The sequence below is a fragment of the Zingiber officinale genome, chromosome 9A (assembly GCF_018446385.1).
Source record: "Zingiber officinale cultivar Zhangliang chromosome 9A, Zo_v1.1, whole genome shotgun sequence".
Classification (NCBI taxonomy): Eukaryota; Viridiplantae; Streptophyta; class Magnoliopsida; order Zingiberales; family Zingiberaceae; genus Zingiber; species Zingiber officinale.
The window spans coordinates 56,500,990-56,527,060 of NC_056002.1; the positions used below are offsets into that span (position 1 = coordinate 56,500,990).

General features: G+C 38.9%; 1 protein-coding gene across 3 annotated transcripts in view; it reads left to right on the forward strand.

Moving 5' to 3' along the window:
* Window positions 1-18,176: 18,176 nt before the first annotated feature.
* LOC122018531 overlaps window positions 18,177-26,071 on the forward strand; it is a 50,406-nt gene continuing 42,511 nt past the window's right edge. For 2 of the 3 annotated variants that reach the window (XM_042575870.1, XM_042575867.1), the window contains exon 1: window positions 18,177-20,087. In XM_042575870.1, coding sequence (XP_042431804.1) covers window positions 19,346-20,087 — 742 coding nt within the window. In that variant the 5' untranslated portion in view covers window positions 18,177-19,345. Of the gene's footprint in view, window positions 20,088-20,986; window positions 21,378-26,071 lie in introns of those variants that run through there. The other variant, XM_042575869.1, reaches the window with a different exon arrangement.

The following is a 26,071-nucleotide window of genomic DNA, read 5'->3' on the forward strand; positions in this document are numbered from 1 at the left end:
CTTAGTCAAGGCAGGCACATAACAACAATCATCTAATTCTAGTACAAGCCCAGAGGGAAGAGATGGATGGTAAGTTCCTACAGCAATAGCAACAACCCGTGCTCCATTGCCTACTCGTAGATCTATCTCACCCTTCGTCAATGCCCTGCTATTCCTCAGCGCTTGTACATTAGTACAAATGTGCAAAGCACATCCGGTATCTAATACCCACGATGAAGAAATAGAGAGGTTGACTTCTATAACATGTATACCTGAAGTAGAAATCTTATTTCTCTTCTTCTTAAGATCTTCCAGGTATTCTTTGGAGTTCATCTTCCAGTGCCTTGCTTGTCCTTGATATAGGTGACAAAGATGTTCAACCATATCGTAAGCGCCCATCAACTCATGTTGCTTCTGAAGCTCTGAGTTCATGGTCGCGAGTATAAGACAGGACACATCTAATGCGTCATCTTGATGCTTCTTGTAAGCATCTCGGTCTGCTCGCGTGGCAGTGGCAGGAGGAGCCTCCGGAATGGGCTGCTCCAGAACGTACAGTTTACGTTCTTGGGTGATAACTATTCTCAGGTTCCTGTACCAGTTCAGGAAATTTACTCCGTTGAGCTTGTCCTTCTTAAGGACAGATCGCAGAGAGAAGGTGTTCGTATTCGACGTCATGGAAATTCTACAACAGAAATAAATGCAGAAATAAGTATCATATTCTTAATCATTTAATTAGGCCTTTAACTAAATGATGCTCCCACTGAATTCTATAATTCACGTGGGACAAGATCCACATCATACTAACCCTTGAGTTAGCTTTGGCTAATACGCCCAAGACTAAGTATGATTGGTAGGTAACGATTACCAATTACATCTCTATACAACTCTGTTAGTGCAGGAAGAATCCGACGATCGAACCTTAGTTTTGATAATGGCAAAGGATTCAAAGTTATGTTAGTGTGTGATCTAACAATGTTTGAATGAGTGTTTCAGGAAAGTCTTAGCTGCGGTTAGGCAGGTGAAAAACCCTAAGGGGTGGTAACCTTAAGTCCTAGGGGGCGGTAACCCTAGGTGGAGGAAAACCCTAAGGGGTGGTAACCTTAGGTCCTAGGGGGCGGTAACCCTAGGTGGAGGAAAACCCTAAGGGGCGGTAACCTTAGGCCCTAGGGGGTGGTAACCCTAGGTGAAGAAAAATCCTAGGGGGCGGTAACCCTAGGTCCTAGGGGGAGGTAACCCTAGGCGGGAAGTCCAGTCGGTCTGGAGGACCAGACTGGCATCAGGTAATCTCTCCTGAGGGGAGTAGGTGAGGACGCGTTCCCCGTAGAGGGAACAGTAGGCGTCGGGTCGACCTAGGATTTCCGGTTGGGAATCCGAAGTCAGACTCGGACAGTCCGAAGACTGTCAGTTATTCCTTACTGTGTTTTATCAGATTCTAACACTATCTTGCAGGGTATTTTGCTCGGACTAACCTTTGTTTGCAGGTGAGGAACCTGCTAGGAAAAGGTGGTCCGGGCGCCCGGAACAAGTCCGGGCGCCCGGGACCAAATGTTATCCCTGCCGCGACTTCGCCACGTGGAGCATCCTGGTTGGTTGGCCACGTCACAATCCAGGCGCCCGGAAGGGGTCCATGTGCCCGGAAGGTCATATAAAAAGAGGGTCGAGGGTGCAGCCAAAGATCATCAATTGCTAAGCTGTCTTCTGTGAAGTGCTGCCAACGAGACGATCTTGAAGTGCTACTACTCGACGTCGACAACCCAAAGCTCAGACTCTTCAATCTTGTGTTGTCGGTATTAGTTCTTTTATTACACTGATTGTAATTCAAATTGTAATCTTTCCGATATATAGTTGTTGCCCACCGAAAGCAGTCAAGGACCGTGGGCCTTCGAGTAGGAGTCGCCATAGGCTCTGAACGAAGTAAAACACCTGCGTCTCTATGTGTTTTATTTTACTTTCCGCTGCGTTTCTATTCTGTGTTTTAAATCGTAAAAAAAATAGCCACGAGCGCTATTCACCCCCCCCCCCCTCTAGCGCTTTCGATCCATCAATTGGTATCAGAGCGGGGTTGCTTTGAATTGGTGCAACCACCATTCAATCATTTTTCGTGGCTTTGAATTGGTGCAACCACCTACGCCTTTCGTTTTTTTTCCCTCCAAAACTGTTTTTGAAAAATTAATTTTCATCTTTTCACCATTGGTTGGAATTAACAAAATATTGCATTTTCAAAATTTTGTAGTAATATTTTTTTAATATTATTTTAATAATATTTTATTATTTTTTCTCAAAATTCCTGAATTACTATTTTTATTTCTCTCCCGCATTACTAATCCAAGACTAAGTCTTGGAACAAGTTTTATTGTTATTATTTTGCGAGATTGTCTTTCTAAGATGACCCATCAAGAAGGCTACAACACTGCTCGCCCACCGCTTTTCTCCGGAGATGATTTTGGAGATTGGAAGGGTCGAATGGAGGCGTATCTCCAGACTCACTTTGAAGTCTGGATGATCGTCAAAACCGGGCTTCAACTGCCAACTAACGGCGCCGGCAAGTCACTACCGTACGAGAACTGGGACGCGAACCTTATCAAAAAGGTAGAAGCAAATGCAAAAGCAACGTATACACTTCAGTTTGGCTTAACGAATAAGGAGCTGAATCGCGCCGGCCCATTCTCAAGTGCCAAGGAGCTGTGGGAGAATCTGATTGAGTTACACGAAGGTATTCCTGATACAAAAATAGGTAACCATGTTTTAATAAATGATTTATTTGAATTAGATGAGCAGAATAATACTACTTCGGCTGAGGAAGGTATTACGATGGTTGCAGGTACAAGTAAGACAGAATGGTCCGAGTCTTCAGATGAATCTGGGTCCGACGAAGAAGAACCGACGAGCTTCCTCGCTCTACCAGTACAGGCAACCGTGGCGGAAACTGAGTCCGAGTATGAGTCAGAAACTGAGAGTGAATCCGAGACTGAGTCTGATCGAAGCCACGAATCCGCATTCGTTTCCGAATGACCAAAACCCACTGTAAGTTCACTACTCGCAGAATTTTAATTAGATAACTTGCATGAATTATTACCTTACTTAGTAAAAAAGTTGGCTAAATCCAACGTCCGGGTTAAGTCACTCCAAAAAGAGATAACAGCCCTTAAGGAAGCGACTGACTCGAGCTCTTTAACTGAGTCAGTTCAAATTGGAAGTTCAACTCAAGTCCAACAACTTGAGGAAGAAAATTCCAATTTGAAAGCTCAAATTAACGAACTCAAGGACACGTTGGAACGGTTCACCTTGGGCTCCAAGAATCTGGATCTGACTCTTGGAAAACAGCGAGTCGTTTACAACAAAACTGGACTTGGATTTAAAACTAAAATAAAATACAAATCATATTTATCACTAGTTAATAGAAATAATAGAAAAATTGTCCAAGCATGGGTGCCAAAATCCAACTTGGTTAATCAAGTTGGAAATGATCACTATTGGGTCCCCAAGGATCAAGTCTATTACCTTGATAGACCATATCGAGGCTATGATCCAGGGGGAGCTAATAGAAAAACAATATTAAGAACATAATTCAAATTAATATTCAAATTAAATTCAAAATTAAATTCAAAATTCAAAATTTAATTAAAAATTTAAAATTAAATTCAAAATTCAATTCGAAATTAATTTAAATTAAAAGTAAATTTCAACTTAATTTAAATAAAAATAGATGGAGGATCCAGACTCGCTGGCACCCCCAACTGAACTACCCGACAGGGTAACTGAACCTAATCAACCTGAAATGGGTAAAACAAGAGTAGATTACCCGGCAGGGTAATTAAGGTTAGATCAAAATGGGCTAGGTTTAACTTGACCCACAGTACTGGTAAAGTTTTTGGATGATAGTACGTTAGGGAAGCTTGGGCATCGCATGTCTATGAAGATATGGCTTCGACCTGGTGTATTTGGCCAAGTGGAACTGACCGAAGCTATCCTTAAATGGATCCTAACTAGTTAGACCAAGGTTTAGTATTAAGCTCAATGGGTAGGACTATTTGGGAAACCTCGAAGGCATGGTTACTTTAATGAGTACCTTGTGACTCACCATAGCCCAGAAGTTTATCCAAAGAATGCTTACTTGTTGAACCTAAAGCTAAACCTGAATCTAACACAAAGGTAAACCAGACCCTTAAATTCAACCATAATTCATCTCACAACAATTATAGGGTTCCCTGATTGAAAATTTAGATCGAGTGAGATGACTAGTTCATTCAACTAAATTAATTATTTCAAAAATCTTTTAAACTCAATTTCAAAATTATATAAAAAATCTTTTAAACTCAATTTCAAAATTATTTCAAAAATCTTTTAAACTCAATTTCAAAATTATTTCAAAAATCTTTTAAACTCAATTTCAAAATTATTTCAAAAATATTTTAAACTTAACTTCAAAATTATTTCAAAAATCTTTTAAACTCAATTTCAAAATTATTGAAAAATCCTTTCAAAATCTTTAAAACTTATTTAAAATTCTTTTAAAAATTTATTTGAAAAATCTTTTCAAAATCATTTCAAAATCTTTTAAACTCAATTTCAAAATTATTTCAAAAATCTTTTAAACTTAACTTCAAAATTATTTCAAAAATCTTTTAAACTCAATTTCAAAATTATTTCAAAAATCTTTTAAACTTAACTTCAAAATTATTGAAAAATCATTTCAAAATCTTTAAAACTTATTTAAAATTCTTTTAAAAATTTATTTGAAAAATCTTTTCAAAATCATTTCAAAATCCTTTAAAACTTCATTTCAAAATTATTTAAAAAATATTTTCAAAATCATTTCAAAATCTTTTAAAATTCTTTCAAATTTATTTGAGAAATCTTTTCAAAATCATTTTAAAATTATTTTAAAACTTAATTTCAAAACTTAATCATTTCAAAATTATTTTAAAACTTAATTTGAAAAATGATCATTTCAAAATCTTTTGAAAAATCATTTGAAAAATCATTTGAAAAATCCCTTGAAAAATTAATTTCAAAATTATTTCAAAAATTAGTTGAAAAATCATTTGAAGTATCCTCTGAAAAATTTCAAAACCCTTTTCAGAAGTTATTAAATTCTTTGAAATTCTAAACTCAATTAATTTTTAAATCTTCAAAATAATGGTCACCTATTTGGAATTCTAACTGATATTTTCAATGTTGTAAATTAAAGTAAACTCCATCTCACACTCACTCATATGCTAAACATACTTGTTAATCTAGAATGAGTGAGATGGAAAATTAGGAAAATAATTTTTTAACCTCTCATGCTTGAACTCCTGAACTCAAAAATTTATTAAAGCATTAATTAAGGGGGAGTGATTTTGAGTCAGTTTTAAAATTAGTTTTTCTTTAAAAAATTTTTGACTTGACCTCAAAATTAAAAACAATTTTTGGCATATCTTCGAAAATTCAAGCCATTTTTTAGCTTTAAAATTAAAATTATTTATGACCTGACCTTCAAATTATAACTCCTCTATAAGCTAAATGTTTTCAAAGCTAAGTACTTAATTAAGTTTTCTGTAACTAAACTTAGCTAATTGGCAAGATGTTCTCTAGAGGCAATATTAAAGTTTAAGCATGTTTGTACTTAAGGACTCTGATACCTGATCAAAACCAAAACTTGACTCATGCTTGGACCTTAGGGCTCTGATACCTTACTAAAACAAAATTTGTAAACTATTAAACACTAAGGTTATCGCTTCTCCTTTGCCTTAAGTATTCTTAAAATTCATTTCAAAAATATGCCTTAAGCAGCTTTTCAAAATCTTTCTCCAAATTTAAAACTTTTAAGTGTCCCCTATTTTGAAATTTTTTTTTGTGGAATTTTGTTTAAGCTGAAACTTTTTCGAAGATTCGTTAAGTTAAAAATTTCTTCTTAAATTAGAAAAATCCTTAAAGTTTGAAAAAAAATTTTAAAGCTGCAATTAACTTCTTTAAGTTGAAAATTTTCCTTGGAAATTTTCTTTAAAAACCTGAATATTTTTTTCCGGAAAATTTCTGAAGTTGAAAATTGTGTTTTGAAAATTTTTCTGTGAAAATTTTTGGAAACTCCTCAAAATACACTAAGTTAAAAAGAGCTCCTTTTTGCTATATCTCTTCAAGCAAAATCAATTCTAAGGTGTTGCCTTTCACTTGCTCCTTGCCTAAGTTAAAATGTTTTCTGCTAAATTCTGTCTTGAAAAGTTAAAATTTTCAAAACTAGCTCATTTTTGATATATGGCAAAGGGGGAGAGTAGATAAATTCAAAGAAATATTTTAAAGGGAGCTTGTATTAAGGGGGAGCTATGGCTATTAGTAAAAAATTCAAAGAGAATAACTTATATTAAGGGGGAGCTATGTTTATCACACTTATCTTGGTTCTTGTGCTTATACATAAATCTTGGTTCTTGTGCTTATACATAACGGCATATTTTTTACTTAACATTGAATTTCGGTTGCCATTATCAAAAAGGGAGAGATTGTTGGTGCAGGAAGCATCCGACGATCGAACCTTAGTTTTGATAATGGCAAAGGATTCAAAGTTAAGTTAGTGTGTGATCTAACAATGTTTGAATGAGTGTTTCAGGAAAGTCCTAGCTGCGGTTAGGCAGGTGAAAAACCCTAAGGGGTGGTAACCTTAGGTCCTAGGGGGCGGTAACCCTAGGTGGAGGAAAACCCTAAGGGGTGGTAACCTTAGGTCCTAGGGGGCGGTAACCTTAGGTCCTAGGGGGTGGTAACCCTAGGTGGAGAAAAACCCTAGGGGGCGGTAACCCTAGGTCCTAGGGGGTGGTAACCCTAGGCGGGAAGTCCAGTCGGTCTGGAGGACCGGACTGGCATCAGGTAATCTCTCCTGAGGGGAGTAGGTTAGGACGCGTTCCCCGTAGAGGGAACAGTAGGCGTCGGGTCGACCTAAGGTTTCCGGTTGGGAATCCGAAGTCAGACTCGGACAGTCCGAAGACTGTCAGTTATTCCTTACTGTGTTTTATCAAATTCTAACACTGTCTTGCAGGGTATTTTGCTCGGACTAACCTTTATTTGCAGGTGAGGAACCTGCTGGAAAAAGGTGGTCTAGGCGCCCGGGACCAAATGTTATCCCTGCCGCGACTTCGCCACGTGGAGCATCCTGGTTGGTTGGCCACGTCACACTCCAGGTGCCCGGAAGGGGTCCAGGCGCCCGGAAGGTCATATAAAAAGAGGGTCGAGGGTGCAGCCAAAGATCATCAATTGCTAAGCTGTCTTCTGTGAAGTGCTGCCAACGAGACGATCTTGAAGTGCTACTACTCGACGTCGACAACCCAAAGCTCAGACTCTTCAATCTTGTGTTGTCGGTATTAGTTCTTTTATTACACTGATTGTAATTCAAATTGTAATCTTTCCGATATATAGTTGTTGCCCACCGAAAGCGGTCAAGGACCGTGGGCCTTCGAGTAGGAGTCGCCATAGGCTCCGAACGAAGTAAAACACTTGCGTCTCTGTGTGTTTTATTTTACTTTCCGCTGCGTTTCTATTCTGTGTTTTAAATCGTAAAAAAAATAGCCACGAGCGCTATTCACCCCCCCCCCCCCCTCTAGCTCTTTCGATCCATCAATAACTCTTGTTTATAGGATCAAGATCCACATTGATATTAAAACTCGAGTTAGCTTTGGCTAATACGCCCGAGAGTTAATATAAATGCGATTTTGACCTATCTTTCCAACCGTTGGAAGAATGCCTATAGTTAACTAGAAATACTCAATCTAATTGAGTTGTACTCACCCATGCGTTGATAGGCGGGACCAAGATTGTCCCTCCGTACCCTACCAAGATAGTATGTGTTGCTCTGCTTTGGCAGATTCAACAACTACATGCGATCGAGGTAGTGGTAGGTATCACGGCATGGTAGGCATTACTAGTTGGCGTGATTTAGATCTAATCTAAACGATGATACGTATCATATACTCGATAGATCTAATCTAATCGAAGGGTGCATCATGTGCACGACTTAGATCTAATCTAATCGTAAGGGACTAATTAATTACTTAATTAACTAGCATGCATCACATACACACAAAACAATTAATTAAATAATTAATCAAATAATTTTGTGATTATGTCATGGCCCTACTACGATCTTCTCAAGCCAATGAGAAGATCGGATGGTCAACCTAAGGTCAACAGCTTTTCAAGCTCCTTCCTTTGACCACCTCGTGTTGCTCGCGCCCTCCTCGTAACTCCGTCTCGAGTGGACCTTCCACAGCTCTAATTTTGTACATTACAATTTTAAAACTCGAGTTACATTCGAGTCTAAATCTAATTTACAACCAGAATATATGAGAAAGGCACGACGCGCAGGTCGCGAAAATAAAATAAAAAAAAATAAAAATACAAGCACGCACATCACATAACGGCACGCAGGCCGTATTATGAATTACAACACATATTGTCCAATCAAATTGGGTCTTTGGGCCATGACTATCACAAAATTAATATATAATTCAAAATTATATATTTCTGTAATTTTTCTATAATTTTTCATAATTTTACATATTTTATGAGTAAATTTTTCCCGGCGGTCCCGATTAGCGATTTCGGGCGCAATCACGGAGCAAATTCCCTTGCGGGCTTAGGGGCAGTACCCCTACCTGCGATCTAACCATCGCGAGTTGCTCCTAAGCGATCCAAGAGCACCTTATCCCGCTGTCCCAAAAAGATTTGGGTCGAAACGATGCCGTTTCGAAAAAAACTTCTCGGTAGTCGAAGCCTACAAGTGTATAAACACTTGTGCTTCACTTCTACGAGAAATATTACTCTTAAAACTATAAAAACCATAAATTTACAGAAATGTACAGAAGCTTTAATTTTTGATAAAAATCAAATTAAACTCGTACAAGCTTCGCACGTGGCTCTGATACCACTGTTGGGCTTTTCGGGCCGCGAAAACCGCTTTTTCGCGTTGCGGAAACCCCGAATCACACTAGCCAACGGATCTCGTGCGAAGAAAAACATTCAACAAATACGAATACGAGTTTCATACTCGAAATCTACAGTCGATAAGAGTTATACCTTTGAAGCGAAGCCCTTCGCCTTCCCGCTCGTCCAAACGGTGTCGGAGCTCGAAGTTGTCAACGTAGACAACTCTCGATACGTATCCACACGAACAACTTAGGTGGAGATGACCAAAACAAAGGTGTGCTAGCACCTTGTCTTGTTCGGCCAAGAGAGGAGGAGAGGGAGAAGAGAAAGCTCCAAGAGGAAGAAGATGAAGTGATTACCCTTGAATGAAAAATTCATTCACATTTACCTCTTGAGTGGTCGGCCACATGAGTAACTCCCACTCATTTAATGTGGCCGGCCACATTAAATGGAATGGAGGCTTGTAACCTCCATGAGGTGGCACCCCATGATGATGTGGAGTAACATCATTAGTCCACATCAATGCCAACTCAACAATGAGGTGGCATAAAGTCAAGTCAAACTTGACTTTTAATCTTCCTCTCAAGTCAAGTCAAACTTGACCAAATCTCTTCCATGGTTGATCTAATCTAACCATTTGATTCAAGCCAACTTAATATAATGAATCTAATTCATTAAATTAAGTTGATTTAATGAGTCATAATCTAAATTAGACTCATTGAATACATGAATCCACTTGAGTCTAACTCAAGTTAGCACAATTAGGATTACTCTTAATCCAATTTGATTCATCAAATGAATCTAATCCTCTTGGTTCATCATGTGAACCTAATCTCCATCTAATTGTCCTTAGTGTGTGACCCTATAGGTTCTTTTAATGTTGGCAATGCCCTAAACCCATTTAGGAGCATAAGTAATGAGCGGTATCTAGCAACACATCATTACTACACAAGTTACAAGAATGTTGAGATCCAACATCACCTTGTGACTACTAATTGTGACTCCTCACAATATATGACAAGTGTCCTTCTATCCTAGACATCTAGATTGATCAATATGAGGCATAGACCGTGTCATCCTCTAATCAATCTAAATCTTGAACTCCAAGTAGACACACTAAATCAAATGAGCTCAATATCATATATTGACTCATTTGGGCATGGTCATGCACTTCGTGGTCTCACTCTATCAAGAATACCGATGTCACTCCCGTCATATAGGAGGGATAGATCCCATCTACATCACTCACATCCCTCCGCATAATTTGTTACATACCCAGTAATCGCCTTTATAGTCCACCCAGTTACGGGTGACGTTTGACGAAACTAAAGTACATAACTCCTTATGTAAGGAACCATGGTGACTTCAAGTCTAAGGACTAGTAGTCATACTAATAGTCACATGAGAAAGTATATGACACTCATATAACGATCCATGATACTTTCTCATGGCGGGTCATTCAGTATACATTCTCTAATGCATACCCATGTGTCAACTTGATATCTCTATATCCATGACTTGTGAGATCAAGTCATCGAGTTGACCTATATGCTAGTCTTATTGCATTAACATTGTCCCTGAATGTTAATACTCGACTAGAAATGATTTAGAGTAGTGTTCCCTATATCATCTTACTATCGATTCAACCAATCGATTGATATAGGTAAGAACCTTCTACTCAAAGACGTTATTATACTTAGTTTATTTGGCACCAATACAAGTAAGTATAATAACCAAATGCCTTTATTTATATAGAATATGATACAATAAGTCCAAAATACAATCATCAAATGATTGGCTCTAGGGCTCTAGCTAACAGCTAGATGGTTAGACATGTGGCCAAGAAATTAAGTGCTTGATTTTAAATTTTCAGGGGTTACTCTACTTACAAATTAGGGCTCTGATACCTTACTAAAAGAACTTAGTTAAGTTGCAATCAATTTAACTCGACTCATGCTTGGACATTAAGGTTTAAACTTTTGCTCCTCCTTGGCCGTTAAGTATTTTGGAATTCATTATTCATTTAAATATTTTTTAAAAAATAGTCTTAGACTTTCTTAATATTTTTTTATACTTTTCAAAGTCTTTTGAGAATTTAGTGAAGTTTATTTCTCTTTCCAAGTTATTGTTCAAAAAGCTTGTTCAAAATTAAGAAAATATCTACCAACAAAACTTTTCGAATCTATCTAATAGAGTTCGAAAATTTATGGTTCCCCAAAAATTGGCTAAAGTTATTTTTAATAGTAAACTTTTTACTAGCTCTTTAAACTTAGTTGAAAGATAGACATTTAGCTAAGAATTTTACAATGAAAATTAATTATACAAAGCTAAGTGTTTGAAAAATTCTTTAAATAAGTCAAATATCCTTTCTTTAAAGCTATGTGTTTTCTTTAAAAGTTTTTCCCAAACTTAATTCAATTTTCATACCTAAGAAAATCCTTTTTTTTAAAGACTTTTTAGTTTAATGAAAAATCTTTACATAAAGTCTTTAAAAGCTTAAGTTTTCAAAATTTTGGCTAAACAGAGTTGTTTTGCACTTAAACTATTTTCACTTAGCAAAATTTTACTAAGCTTTTTCCTACAAAGTTTTTCCTACAAAGTTTTAAAAGCCAGGTGTTTTAAATGTTATTTTTGGGCTTCAACATTTTTACTAAGCTTTTCCTACAAAATTTTTTTATTTATGGCAAAGGGGGAGAGTAGGACAAAAAATTCAAATTAAGGATAAAAGTTCTCTTATTAAGGGGGAGCCTTAACTCTGCAAATTTTAAATTTACCTTAACTTTTATAAAGTTTAAAATTTCTTTAGCTAATTTACCTTAACTTTTATAAAGTTTAAAATTTCTTTAGCTTGTACTTAACTTGTCACTTAAGTATGCTTACGTTTGTGCTTAAACTTCTTATTTAAAAGCATGCTTATATTTATTTATGCATTTTGTTTTACTTAACTTTGAATTTGAGTTGCCATAATCAAAAAGGGGGAGATTGCTGGTGCGGGAAGCATCAGACGATCGAACCCAAGTTTTGATAATGGCAAAGGGTTCAAAGTTAAGTCATCTTGTGATCTAATAAGTTCATGGAGTTTGCAGGAAAGTCCTAAGTAGTACTTAGGCAAAAGTCCTAGCTGCGGTTAGGCAGGTGGAAAACCCTAGGGGGTGGTAACCCTAGGTCATAAGGGGTGGTAACCCTATGCGGAAAGTCTTGGCCGGTCGAGAGCTTCAGGCAAAAGTCCTAGGGAGTGGTAACCCTAGGTGAAAAGTCCTGGTGTTGCGAACCAGGTGGAAAACTTGACGGGCCGGGAAGCAGAAGTCCAGCAGAAAGTCCGAAAGCTTCGAACGCTAAGCAAAAGTCCAGTCGATCTGGAGGATCGCACTGGCAACAGGTAAATCTCCTGAGTGGAGTAGGTGAGGACGCGTTCCCCGTAGAGGGAACAGTAGGCATCGGGTCGACCTAGGGTTTCCGGTTGGAAATCCGAAGTCAGGCCCGGACAGTCCGATGACTGTCGATTATATCATTTATCATATTTCGGTGCTAACTTTGTTTTGTAGGGTTTGTGATTGAGACTAACACATTTTGCAAGAACAAAGAAACACATTTGACCTCGGATGAACAGTGTCCGAGGCGCCTCCATGGGGCTTAGAGGCGCCTCGGGTGCGAGCCAGAAAAAGCCAACGCAACAGAGCCGAGGCACTTCGGACCAGGGTGATGGCGCCTTGGACCAGGCATTAGAGGCGCCTTGGACCAGCCTTGGAGGCGCCTTCAATGGGATAAGGCGCGACCAAATCCAAGCTGATCCACGCGTGTGACTCGACGACTTGGAGGGGCCTCGGACAGGCTTGGAGGCGCCTCCAGCGCAGTATAAAAGTGGGTTTCGAGTAGCAGCTTAATAACAATTGGAAAAAATGATCTTTCTATGACAAGCTGCCAAAAACATGATCCCGAAGTGCTGCGACGACCTACCGACAACCCGGAGCTTCGATTTCAACATCTTTGTTGTCGGTATAGCATTTTCGTTATAATCTTGTAATACATACTTGCACATTTGCACTCTTATAGTGAATTGCCCAAAGTAAACGCTCAGCGAGCATGGGCCTTGAAGTAGGAGTCGCCACAGGTTCTGAACCAAGTAAAACGGTTGTGTCGCTTGTGTGTTTGCTGTGTGTTCATTTCCGCTGCGTGTTTTATACTCGAGTATTTTAATCGTACGAAATAGACACGAGTGCTATTCACCCCCCCTAGTGCTTTCGATCCAACAAGCGCCTCAGGTACTGTTCATTCGAGGCATACTTTGCTTTTTAGTCCCTACAAAACATGTTAGTTCACAAAATACCAACATATCCTGCAAAACAAAGTTAGCACATAATAAACACAATAACATAAAAATTTTGACAGTCTCCGAACTATCCGGTTCTGACTTCAGATTTCCGACCGGAAACCCTAGGTCGAACCGACGTCTACTGTTCCCTCCGCGGGGAACGCGTCCTCACCTACTCCACTCAGGAGAGCATACCTGATACCAGTCCGGTCCTCCAAATCGACTGGACTTTTTGCCTAGGGTTACCACCCCCTAGGACCTAGAGTTACCACCCCCTAGGGTTTTTTGCCACCTAGGGTTACCTCCCCCTAGGACCTAAGGTTACCCCCCTTAGAATTTCCACCACCTAGGGTTACCACCCCTTAGGACCTAAGGTTGCCGTCCCTTAGGGTTTTCCTCCACCTAGGGTTACCACCTCCTAGAACCTAGGGTTACCACCCCCTAGACTTTTCCACCTGCCTAACTGCAGTTAGGACTTTCCTGAAAAACCTCATTCACACATGTTAGATAACAATTAACCTTAATTTTGAATCCTTTTGTCATTATCAAAACTTGAGTTTGATCGTCGGATGCTTCCCGCACCAACATATATCAATTCGATGACTAGGGAAATTCTAATACATTCATAATTACATATGTAGAGATCATCACTAGTTGTGATCTAATCATAATTTCTTTCATGCTATGAATTGTATTGTGGTATTTAGTAAATGAGTTTAAGACAATCAAACATATAATATGCACTCAAATAGTGAATATATATTTAGTAAAAACCGCAAGGCAATTGCCTTAGGACATCTCTTAAAATCTAATACTCCCACTTGGTCTAATGTCAATCGTCACGGTGTTCTAAACCATAAGCATGGATGTGACTCTCAAACTTGCTTTGTGGTAAAGACTTTGTCATAGGATCTGCTAGATTCCTTTTAGTGGAAATTTTCTCAAGCTGTATTTCTTTTCTACTAATGATTTCCTTGATCAGATGATAGAGGCAAAGCACGTGTTTTGATCACTGATGAGACCTCAGTTCCTTTTCTTACACAATAGCTCAAGTGTTGTCGCAGTAAATAGGTAATGCTTCAATAGCAGATGGAACCATTCCAAGTTCAGTTATGAACTTCTTGATTCAAATTGTTTCCTTTGCTACTTCCAAAGCTACAATGTGTTTTACCTCATAGGTAGAATCTGCAACAATGTCTTGCTTGGAACTTTTCCAACTAACTATACCTCTATTTAATATGAATATGAATCCTGACTGGGACTTGGAGTCATCCTTGTCTGTTTGGAAACTTGCATCTGTATGTCCGCGTATAAAAATATCACTATCTCCATAAACTAAGAACATGTCCTTAGTTATTTTTAAGTACTTAAGGATCATCTTGACAGTCGCCCAATGATCCAATCCTAGATTTGATTGGTATATGCTCGTAACACTCAAAGCATTCGATACATTGGGTATAGTACATAACATAGCATACATGGTAGATCCTATTGCGGACTCATAAGGTATCTTATTCATGGAATTCCTCTCATCTTCTATGTGTGGGCACATAGATTTTAAAGGATGAATTCCATGCCTCATAGGTATGAAACCTTTCTTTGATTCAGACATGCTAAACTGTTTTAGTACTTTGTCTATATATGTCGACTGTGAAAGTGTGCAACATGGATTCACCCTCCCCCCTCCCTCTAGCCAGCCGCCGAGGCTCCTAACAAGTGGTATCAGAGCTAGGACACTTCAGGAGGACTAGCCGCCGATCGAAGCACCGAATCGATGGCTGGACGGAGCATATACCACCGAAGTTCGAGGGGGAGTTTGCGAGCTAGAAAAAGAGAATGCAGGTATTTTTTAAAACCAATTTTGAATTGCTTTTAATAATGAAGTTTGGTTTTGTAACACCCGAAGGTAAGGAAGAATATCAGTGGGAGAAGAAGGAGCAAGCCGACTTCGTGGCAAATGACAAAGTAGAGTTCCATCTGCTGAGCATCTTACCGCCATAAGAAGTCAACCGGATCGACGCCTACAACTCAGCAAAGGAGCTTTGAGAGAAGTTCCTTGAGCTACATGAATGGACGTCTGAAGCCAAGTTCATAAGACGGGATCTGCTAAGGAACCAGTTAAGTAACATCAAATTGGAAGAAGAAGAAACTGTTGCACATCTTCACTCAAGAATGAAGGAACTCATCACTGGACTCACAAATCTCGAAAAATAGGTAAGCGATCGAGATTCGCTAAGGTACGCGCTTAATGCATTTCCTAGAACTACAGAGTAGGCATCATTAGTAGATGCTTACTATATATCTAAAGATTTAGAATTTGTTCCCTTAGAGGAAATATTTTCAACATTTGAATTCCATGAAACGAGATGTACAGATCAGAAGAAGGAGCCAAAGCATAATGTTGCCTTTAAGGCAAGGATGGATGAACAAGATTCAGAATCCTCTCTCGACGAAGAAGAAATGGAAATGATGGTAAGGCAATTTAAAAAATGAGTTAAATCTAGAAAAATTAACCATCTGTAGGATAGAAAGAATAGAACAATCAGATACTACCACTGCAACGAAGAAGAGCACCTTAAAGACAATTGCCCTAAGTTAAAGATCAAGGACAAGGACAAAGGAAAGAACAAGAAGCTTGTCCAATCTAACAACTACAAGACGCTAAAGGCGACGTGGGATGAAACATCGTCTGAATCAGAGATTGATGCTTTATCCAGACTTACGTTAATGGCAAGTCATCAAGAAGATGAAAACGAAGCAAACTCGTCCGAAATGAGCATCGATAAAGGGGGATCGACATCGGAAGAAAGCAGTAGTTCAGGGGGAGTTATGGATAATGAGATCGACAAGGTAAGTCAGGTACAATCTCTTCCTCCCGATAAGTTATTTAAATTTGTTAAATTATTATCTAAAGACGGTTGCAAACTAGAAAAAGAAAATAAAGAATTAAAGTTAATTATAGCCAAATCTTGTTTATTAGAAGATTTTGAAAAATTAAAATTATAAAATGATGAATTGAAAATACAAGTAGAAGACTTGAAAAATCATGCATGTTTAAATGTGAAAAATCAAAATATTAGGAAATACAATAATTTAAATTGGTATTTTAATTATCATAAGGGACAAATTATGAAAATTTTTTAGAAATATATTCCTAAGAGGATTCTAATTAATTCAATTGGAAGGAAGCTGTATTGGGTTCCCAAATCTGTATAAATTGAACTTTAATTAGACTTAGGACTTTCAGCGAAAAAATTAAATATTTGATTTCCATAAGAGGCTTTGTTTAGAAAGTGGTTGTTACTTCAATAACCAACAAAGCCTAGTGCCTCACCACAGCTTGGAAGTCAATTAATGAAATAAAATGTTTAATTAACTAACTGATAAAACATTTAATTGTAATTAAATAATATTTTAAATAGTTATTCAAATATTTTTTTCGGTGTTTTTAACAAGGAATCTTTTTTAAATAAACTTAAATTTTTTAAAATTATTTATCTATCAAAGTTTTTTTTAGAAGTATCTACTTTACTTTACCAAACTTATTTTACCAAAATTACTCAAATTTTTTTTTGTAAATTTTTTTAACTTAAGAAATTGTATTTACAAAACTTAAAGTTTCTAAAATTATTTATGTTGCAAATTATTTTCAATTTTTTTAAAATTTTTTAAAAACTTGATAAGTTTTTTATTGGAAAATCAGAGTTTTTTTATATATAACAAAAAAAAAATCTTATTTTTGAAAAGTTACCATTTGATTTTTTTTTTACCCTATTTTTTATGTGATCAAAGGCAGAGAAGGAAATATTAAGTGTAGGGGGAAGTAGTTAATTTTTTTTTTTACTTCTTGCACTTCATTGCAAATTTATTGCTTTTACTTTATGTTGGTTTACCCTAACTTAACTTGGGTTGCTCATATCAAAAAGGGAGAGATTGTTGGTACCCCAAGGTAGTTTTGATGTGATCAGTGTACAGGAACTTAAGAGTACAGGGCGTTGAGCAAAAGATGCAACTAGCGAGAAGGACGGGTCGGGAGAGAGCTAAAGGGCTCGGTGCGTATGAGGAATGAGGTGCTGCGGAAGAGTATGCGGGCGGACGAGAAAAAGACGCGTGGTGTTTCTAAGTGACGAGAAGCCTGAGCAGAAGCTTGCTCGAGAAGGCCGAAAGTTGGGTTCTGGTGAGCCCTATTCCGGATGGTCGAAATCATCCAAGCGAGTGGAGCCGGAGTAGAAGACCTGGACCTAAGCAAGCAGAGCTGAAGCTAGAGGCCCGGAGAGAAAGTCAACAAAAGGTTGACTTTCACCTTTGGGGCCCCCGGAATGGCGCCCAAAACCATTCCAGGCGCCCGGAGCAGTTCAGGGCGCCCAGAACCTAAAACTTAACCAAATTTGACATGACACGTACCGTTGTGTCGGAGATAAAATATTATCCCATTCCAGGCGCCTGGAACCCTTCTAAATGCCCCGAGTAAGGCTATATAAGCAGCACTGCTCCTAGAAGCTAATAATAACAAGAAATATCCAAACAATATTTATGTGCTTTTACTTTTCTGTTTAGCTTCGTCTTTCTATGCATTCATTGCTTTAAAGAGACTTCTCCGCCTGAAGGAGATTTTTAGTGCACTTTAATTTTCTTGGATTAACAACCTCTCCGGTTGTAACCAAATAAATTTTCGATGTGTCTTTTCTTTTAGTTTCTTTATTATTCATTTATGCAAGTGTTTATTTTAATTAAGTTATAAGTCTGAGACGTTTGCTTGATTTGTGCACGGACTATTCACCCCCCTCTAGTCGGTCGCCGAGGGTCCTAACAATAATAATGCTAATGTAATATACAACATGTATTGAAACCTATCACAAGGTTTCTCTACATCTAAGTTCTCCATTGAGCTAGGAATTTCACCGTAAAAAAAATAAAATAATTTGTTTGTTTCCAACAAATTGTAGTTGAAACTGGAGGCAATTTTTTTTTTTTTTTGCGATTTGGGTGACAATAAAGGCGCGTGCTTGTTTTCCCCGTGGCGATGGTCGCCGGCGCCCACATCCCCCGGCGCCGGACCTCCATGCCTTCCCTCCTCTCTCCATTTCTACTCCTAAACCGTCGGAGGTCCCTCTTGCAAGCTCCCGAGCACCGGATTCTGCCCTACCAACCTCTTATGCGGCGGCATTAAGGCTAGCATCTCCCCGCGCCTCCAAGAAAAGCTTCAAGGATGTCAGCGGTGATCTTAAACAACCCACCATATACAATAATAAGCTTGGTATCTTCTAGGAGGTCTCTTCCTTGGCAAAGCCATATGAGTTTTCTTTGATTGGAAAATTTTCGGGATTGCGCCCTAAATTTGCGGTTGTTCTTTAAGCTTTTTGAAATCTTGGTCTTTCCTCGGTTTTCAATATCCGTTTTCTTCGATCTGGTTATGTGTTTATGCATCTTATCGAGTGAGGACATGGCACGAGTATGGACTCGGAGAGTTTGGTTTATTGATGGTGTGCCTTTGTGAATTTTCAAATGGTCTCCTCATTTCTGGTATGAAGCTGAATCCTCGGTGGTGCCAGTGTGGGTGCAGTTACCGGACCTGCCGATACATATGTTTGACAAGAGTAGTCTCTTCTCGGCTGCTAGCATTATTGGGAAGCCAATCAAAATTGACGTGGCCACTGTTGATGGTTCGAGGTTGTTTATGGCTCATATTTGTGTCGAAATTGACTTACTAAAGCCAAAGGTGGAGGATTTCTGTATTGGGATTAGGGCTGAAAAAAGGCTACAGCGAGTTGTGTATGAGAAGCATCTTGTTTATTGTGTGCAGTGTTCTCATCTGGGGCATTCGGAGGAGGACTGTTATGCATTTGGTAACAAGCCGAAACCTATTTGGGGGGATGCTAAGGTGGCTTTAAGTCTGGTGGTGAGGATTTGAGGGTGTTTTTGAATCGAAGGACAACTGCTGGTATAGGGAAATTGAATTCTGACAATCCGATTGAGCCAGGGGATGAGGTGACACAAAGATCAGAGCAGCAAGTATGGATTCAAAAGAAAGGAATTTCAATTGGTCAAGCTAATGCGAAGAAGAAGGATAGGGTGGCTGGAAATAATTTCCATCTATTGTCTACTTTGGAAGAGGAGGAGCAAAGGGATATCGAGGGTTTTGTAGGGGAGGCAGCGAAGGTTATGGGTCCTGGTAACGTTGCCAGTGAGGAAATCAGGAATGAGCAAATTGTGGTTGGGGTTCTGAGTTCGCAGAATTTGGAGGAAGAGAGCCCGGGAGCTGATGATTTTAATGGTTATCCAATTGCTGATTCTGAGTTAAATGTTGTTGACAATCACAATAATCTGGAAGCTATTGCCTCGCGCAAGGATAAGGGGAAATCTGTGGAAATGTTTGGATCAAAACAAAATGTGCAGTTTATGAATCAGGATGTGCAGGTTCCAATTCTTGGTGTGCATGTTTTAGGGCAAAATGTGCAGGTTTCAAAACCTAGTGTGCAGTTTGCAAATCTGAATTTGCAGAGTTCAGCATCGAGTTCACAGCAAAATGTGCCAGCAAAGGGCTCTTCTACTTTATTTGGATTACCGGTGGGATCTTCAGAGATTCAGGGAGCAAGCAGGCCAGCTAATACAGCTATTTATCGTGAAGGTTTGCCACCTGCAGTGACAGTCTCAGATATGCAACAATCACACGTTGTAGTGCCGGAAACTACTGTGACTGTGACGAGGCTGGGAGATCGATTGGCAACTTGTAATCTTAATCAAATTCACCTGGATTCGGGACAAAGGTGTAATCCTACATCTCCAATTATCGAAGATGTGTCAGAGGGGACGGAAGTGTCGAAAACCTTTGTGGGAAAGGTCGAATTTGATGAGGATGATAGTGTACAGTTACAAAGGACTTCCTCTCTACCATTGGGTCCAAGTAAGGTCTCTAACCCAGCTAGTTGCTCTTTGAATGTACCTTTTATTAATGCTTTTTCGAATGTAACACAACGTGTTACTAGAAGTAAATCGCTTGCACAAAGGGCTTTCTCTTCCTCAAATTTTTAATGTCTGGAATTCTTTGGAATATTAGAGGAATAGGAAATGTTGCTTCTCTTAGAAGAGTGCATTTTCTGAAAAACTTTCATCACATTAATTTCTTGGGTATTCTTGAACCTTTTATTTCACTCAATGAGAGATTCATTACTAGAAGGTTGGGATTTAATTCTTCTATCTCAAATTGTTCTGGCAAAATTTGGTTTGTATATGATCATAACATTGATTGTACGCTGTTGGTAAATCATGAACAATTTTTGCATCTTAAACTTTGCTCTCCATTATTCCCTATGTGCATGTTTGTGACAGTGGTATATGCTAAGTGCTCTAGATCTGAAAGGATTTCTTTGTGGGAAAGTCTACTGGAATTAAAGCCAGCTGTTGATGACTTTTGGATGATTGGTGGGGATTTTAATATAATCACGGGGCCTAATGAACACTCTGTTGGGACGTTATCAAATCAAGGTGTAGTGGTAGATTTTAATAACTTTTTAATGCTTGCTGGCCTCCTGGATGCTGGATATGTGGGAGACAAGTTTACGTGGACTAATAATAGGGTCTGGAAGCGATTGGACAGGGTATTATTATCTCCAACCTGGAGTGTGAAACACTTTACTGTTCAGGTGGAGCACCTGAGCAGGGCAGCCTCAGACCACTGCCCCCTCCTCATTTCCTTTCCTAGCTTTCACCAATCAGTGGCCTCCTTTAGATTCCAGAAAATGTGGATTAAACATCATAATTTCTCTCTTACTGTATGTTTAAATTGGATGTTGCCTTGCTCAGGTTTTGGTCTTTAGAAGCTCCATTTTAAGCTAAAGAGATTGAAGGCACATCTAAAGTGGTGGAATTCGGAGCTATTCGGAAATACTTTTGAGAATGTTCGGAAAGCAGAGGAGGAGTTTGATTCAGCTGAAAAGGAGTTTGATCTTTCCCCTACCGTGGAAAATAAGTTGCATATGGCTAAGTGTCAAGCTGCTTTATTTCGCATGTTGGATATGGAAGAAATGCTCTGGAAACGAAAGGCTGCAGTGAGGTGGATTGGTGAGGGAGAAAGAAATACTAAGTTCTTCCATAATTTGGTACAAAAAAGGAGAATGGCTAATCGTGGAGTTTGTGTGGAGGAAAGTGAGCTAATCTAAGCTTCTGGCGCTCGGTTCTTTGAGAAGTTATTGACAGGGGATGAATTTGGGTGTGAATATTGTAATAACTGTAATAGAACTAATTATGCTAATACAGTAATCTATAATTGCACCAATAAATGACGAGCATGCAATAAACGTTAATAACAGTAAGGGTTAAGAAATTGTGTATCTCCGGTCGAAGCGTCGGACGTGCCAACTGTCTTTAGAGAATTGATTGCCGCCCACGGTGCAGAGGCTCTCCGGCAAAATCCTCCCAAGATCCGACAACCGCTCGCGTCGCTCGTAGGTGCACTCCAAAACGAGCGCCGCACTCGTACTCAACCTCAGATCGCGAACCAAGCCTCAGAACTCAGAAAGAAAGAAGAAGAAGAAGTAGAAAGCAAGGGAGAAGGAATGCTATGCTTTCTGGAGTGAATTGAGAAGGAAGTGAGGAAGTGTATTTATACACTTGAAGTAGTGCAGAGGAGGGACGCACTTTGCTTCTGCTACCTCTTCTCCAGAGCAGATGCGTTGTTTCGCATCCTCACGCGACGCGGACAGAACCGAAGCGCTGCTTCGCTTCCTCACGCGGACCAAAACCGAAGTCCGAATCAGAACCGGAAACCAAACTGGTTTGGTTCAGACTGAACCAAACCAGCAAAAACAGACCGGGCCGCCCGTGAGCGCAAGGCCCACGGGCTTAATCGCGCACGTGACGCCCGATTTATGGATTTCCGGCTCGAACCCCCCAAATCCACTCGATTTGGGCTTGGCCCGCGCATGCGTGTAGGTCCTCTTATCATTGCTAAGCAAGGATGGAAGGGCTTCCTATATAAGCCCTTCCAAACTTCTCCACTTAGCAATGTGGAACTAAAAACACTCCAAAAAAATGCTTTGAATTTTAAAACAAAATTCAACAATCCCCCACAAATTCAAATCATTTTAGTCAAAAACAAAGATATGTTCTGAGGCTTGGTTGCAATGAGCTTTCAGTGAAAATACCTTCCGGTTTGAATTTTCACCTAAGTACACCAATCTTATTCACATAGGTTTGAAGAGAACAGAGTCTTGATCTTAAACCTTTTATATGTGAAGATCAATTGGTAACAACTCATCACTGGCGACGGTTGAATCCTTCTGGATTGGTGCATTACGGCCATGCCACCGAATCTTGTTTCATAAGTGCTAAGGAGAGTTGCCTAGACCCCCCACACTGCGGCCTCACAGTTACACTTACATAGGTGAGTTCTCCAAGGATGTACTGCAAGCATCCTGTCATTAAGACCTTGAACTCATTAAGAGCTCCTAAGCTCATCCTTACTAGCAGTCAAGCATCTATCCAGGGAAGAGACTATGAGATTACATCTCAATTAATTTGATGCTTACGTTTCACCCTTATAGCTTGTTTGTACCACATTGAACCTACTTTTTGGGATCTCCAATCAGATAGGTTGGGTTGCCGTTATAGATGAAACCAGGATAGGCCTCAGTCCCATTCCCTTACTGGATCTCTTGATTTTCTCGGAATCAAGTCCTTTTGTGAGTGGATCAGCAATATTGTCTTTTGAACTTATGAAGTCCAATGACACCACTCCAAGAGACACTAGCTCACGAATAGACTTCAATCTTATTCGTACATGTCTCTTCTGTTTCTGGTTATACTTGGAGCTTCTAATCTGAGCTATTGTTGTTTGATTATCACAGTGTACTGAAATAGAAGGTATTGGCTTTACCATCAAGGAAATTTCTGAAAGAAGACCCTTAAGCCAATCAGCTTCAGTTACTGTGGTATCTAAAGCACACAATTCTGCCTCAGATGTAGAACGGGATATAATCGTCTGTTTAACAGACCTCCAAGCAACTGCACCGCCTCCAAGTGTAAAGACATAACCAGTAACGCCTTTACACTCAGCAGTGTCTGCTATCCAACTAGCATCACTATATCCCTCCAGGACTGCAGGGAATCTTCCATACCACAAGCCCAAGGATATAGTACCTTTTAGGTATCTGAGTACTCTGTCTAATGCATCCCAATGCGTTCTGTCCGGACAGCTGGTAAACCTGCTCAATTTCGTTATAGCAAAAGAAATATCAGGTCTAGAACAATTAGCTAAATACATTAGACTACCTATTATTTGTGAGTATCTTAATTGAGACACTGCCACACCACTATTATTCTTGTGGAGAGTTTTTGAAGGGTCATATGGTGTGACAACAAATTTAACTTGACTATAACCATATTTCTCTAATACTCTCTCAACATAGAGTGACTGAGAAATTGTTATTCCATCAGTTGAACGAGTCAACTTCAGCCCTAAAATCATATCAGCACAACCCATATCCTTCATATCAAACTTACCACTTAAGAGGGTCTTAGTCTCATTAATAATTGAAAGATTAATTCCAAATAGTAGAATATCATCTACATATAAACATAGGATAATACAATTATCACCTTTCATTTTAGCATACACACATTTATCAGAGTCATTTACTTCAAAGTCAAACGATAGCATAGCTCTATCAAATTTTTCGTACCACTGCTTTGGGGCTTGCTTCAAACCATAAAGAGATTTGACTAACCTACAGACTTTATTCTCATTTCCAGAGACTACATATCCCTCAGGCTGATCCATATATATCTCTTCTTCTAGATCTCCATTTAGGAATGCCGTTTTGACATCCATTTGATGGACCTCAAGATGATATATGGATGCTAATGCGATTAACACTCGGATTGTAGTAATTCTAGTAACAGGAGAATAAGTATCAAAATAGTCAATCCCTTCTTTTTGTTTGAATCCCTTAGCAACTAGGCGGGCTTTGAATTTATCTACTGACCCATCAGGCTTTAGTTTTCTCTTAAACACCCATTTACATCCTATAGTGGTACACCCAGGAGGTAAATCTACCAACTCCCAAGTGGCATTAGAGATAATAGAGTCCATTTCACTTTTAATGGCCTCTTTCCAGTGCTTAGCTTCAGGAGAAGCCATAGCATCTCTATATGTCACAGGGTCACCTTCTATATTATAGGTGATAAAGTCCTGGCCTAAATCCGTAGACACACGTTGCCTCTTGCTCCTTCTCGGTTCTGTATACTCACTAGATTCATCTAGTCTAGAGTGACTTGAGGAAGGTGTACCCACTACGGATAATGGGACCTCTACGGAAGAAGGCTCATTTCTAGTAGAAATACTAGATTGAGGTGTTCTCGTCTTCATAGGAAATATATCCTCAAAAAATGTAGCATCGCGAAGTTCTACAATAGTATTTGCATCTATTCCAGGAATTTCTGATTTAATAATCAGGAACCTATATGCAATACTATTTTGAGCATAACCCAAGAAAATACCATCTACGGTCTTTGGACCAAGTTTTTTCCTTCTGTGTTCAGGTACTAGTACCTTTGCCAGGCACCCCCACACTTTAAGGTATTTCAAACTTGTCCTTCGACCTTTCCAAAGCTCATATGGGGTTTTATCCATTGACTTCATTGGGACTCTATTTAGCACATGACATGCAGTGTATAGAGCCTCCCCCCACATAAAGTTAGGTAACCCAGAACTGCCTAACATGGAATTAATCATATCTTCAAGGGTTTGATTTTTTCGTTCTGCTATACCGTTGGATTGAGAACTATATGGAGCAGTTACCTTATGGATTATACCTGTATCTTGACAAAATTTTTGAAACAGGTTCGAGGTAAATTCTCCACCCCTATCAGACCTTAACCTCTTAATAGTTTTATCGGTTTGATTCTCAGCTTTATATTTAAAAATCATAAATTTATCTAAAGCTTCATCCTTGGTTTTTAGCAAATAAACATAACAATAACGAGAGTGGTCATCAATGAAGGTAATGAAATACCTTTTATGGTCTCTCGTTATTACACCGTTAAACTCACAACAGTCAGTATGAATCAATTCTAAAATATCAGAATTTCTATCAACTGATTTGAAGGGTTTATGGGGTTGTTTATATTGCACACAAATTTCACATTTTTTCTTATCATTTATAGCATGCTTAGGGATCATGTCAAGATTCATCATCCTTTTTACGGTATTAAAATTGACATGTCCTAATCTGTCATGCCACATATCATAAGACTCAATGTTATATGAACAACCAATATTAGAAGTTTTATTTAAAGTAGCATTTTCTACATTGAGTTTAAATAAACCTTCATTAAGATAACATTTTCCAATAAAGGTTCCTAAATGTAATATTACAACTTTATTACATTTGAAGTTCAACTCATAACCAGCACGAACTAACTTTGATCCGCTAATCAAATTCCGACGGACCGCTGGAACATGATGCACCACATGCAGTGACAGGACTTTTCCAGAGGTGAACCTCAGGTCAACTTGTCCTATCCCAAACACCCTGGCTGCAGAATGATTTCCCATGGTCACGGAAGTGCCTTCAATTACCTGATAAGTAAGGAAGGCAGAGCGATCAGCACAACAGTGTACATTAGCACCTGTATCAACTAACCATTCATTGGGTTGATAGATCAAGTTTAGTTCAGGTTTGAAGGTAACAAACCTATCGCTGGTGTCGTCACTAGCAATCACGACATTTATTTGTGCCTTGGTGTTGGACGTATTGCTTTGGTTCTTGTCCTTTCGCTTAGGGCAGAATTTGGCATAATGTCCAACCTATCCACATGCCCAACAAGGCTTAGGTTTAGTTCCAGTTTTCTTTTGAACCTTTGGGTTGAGTTTCATCTTGTTCTTCATTT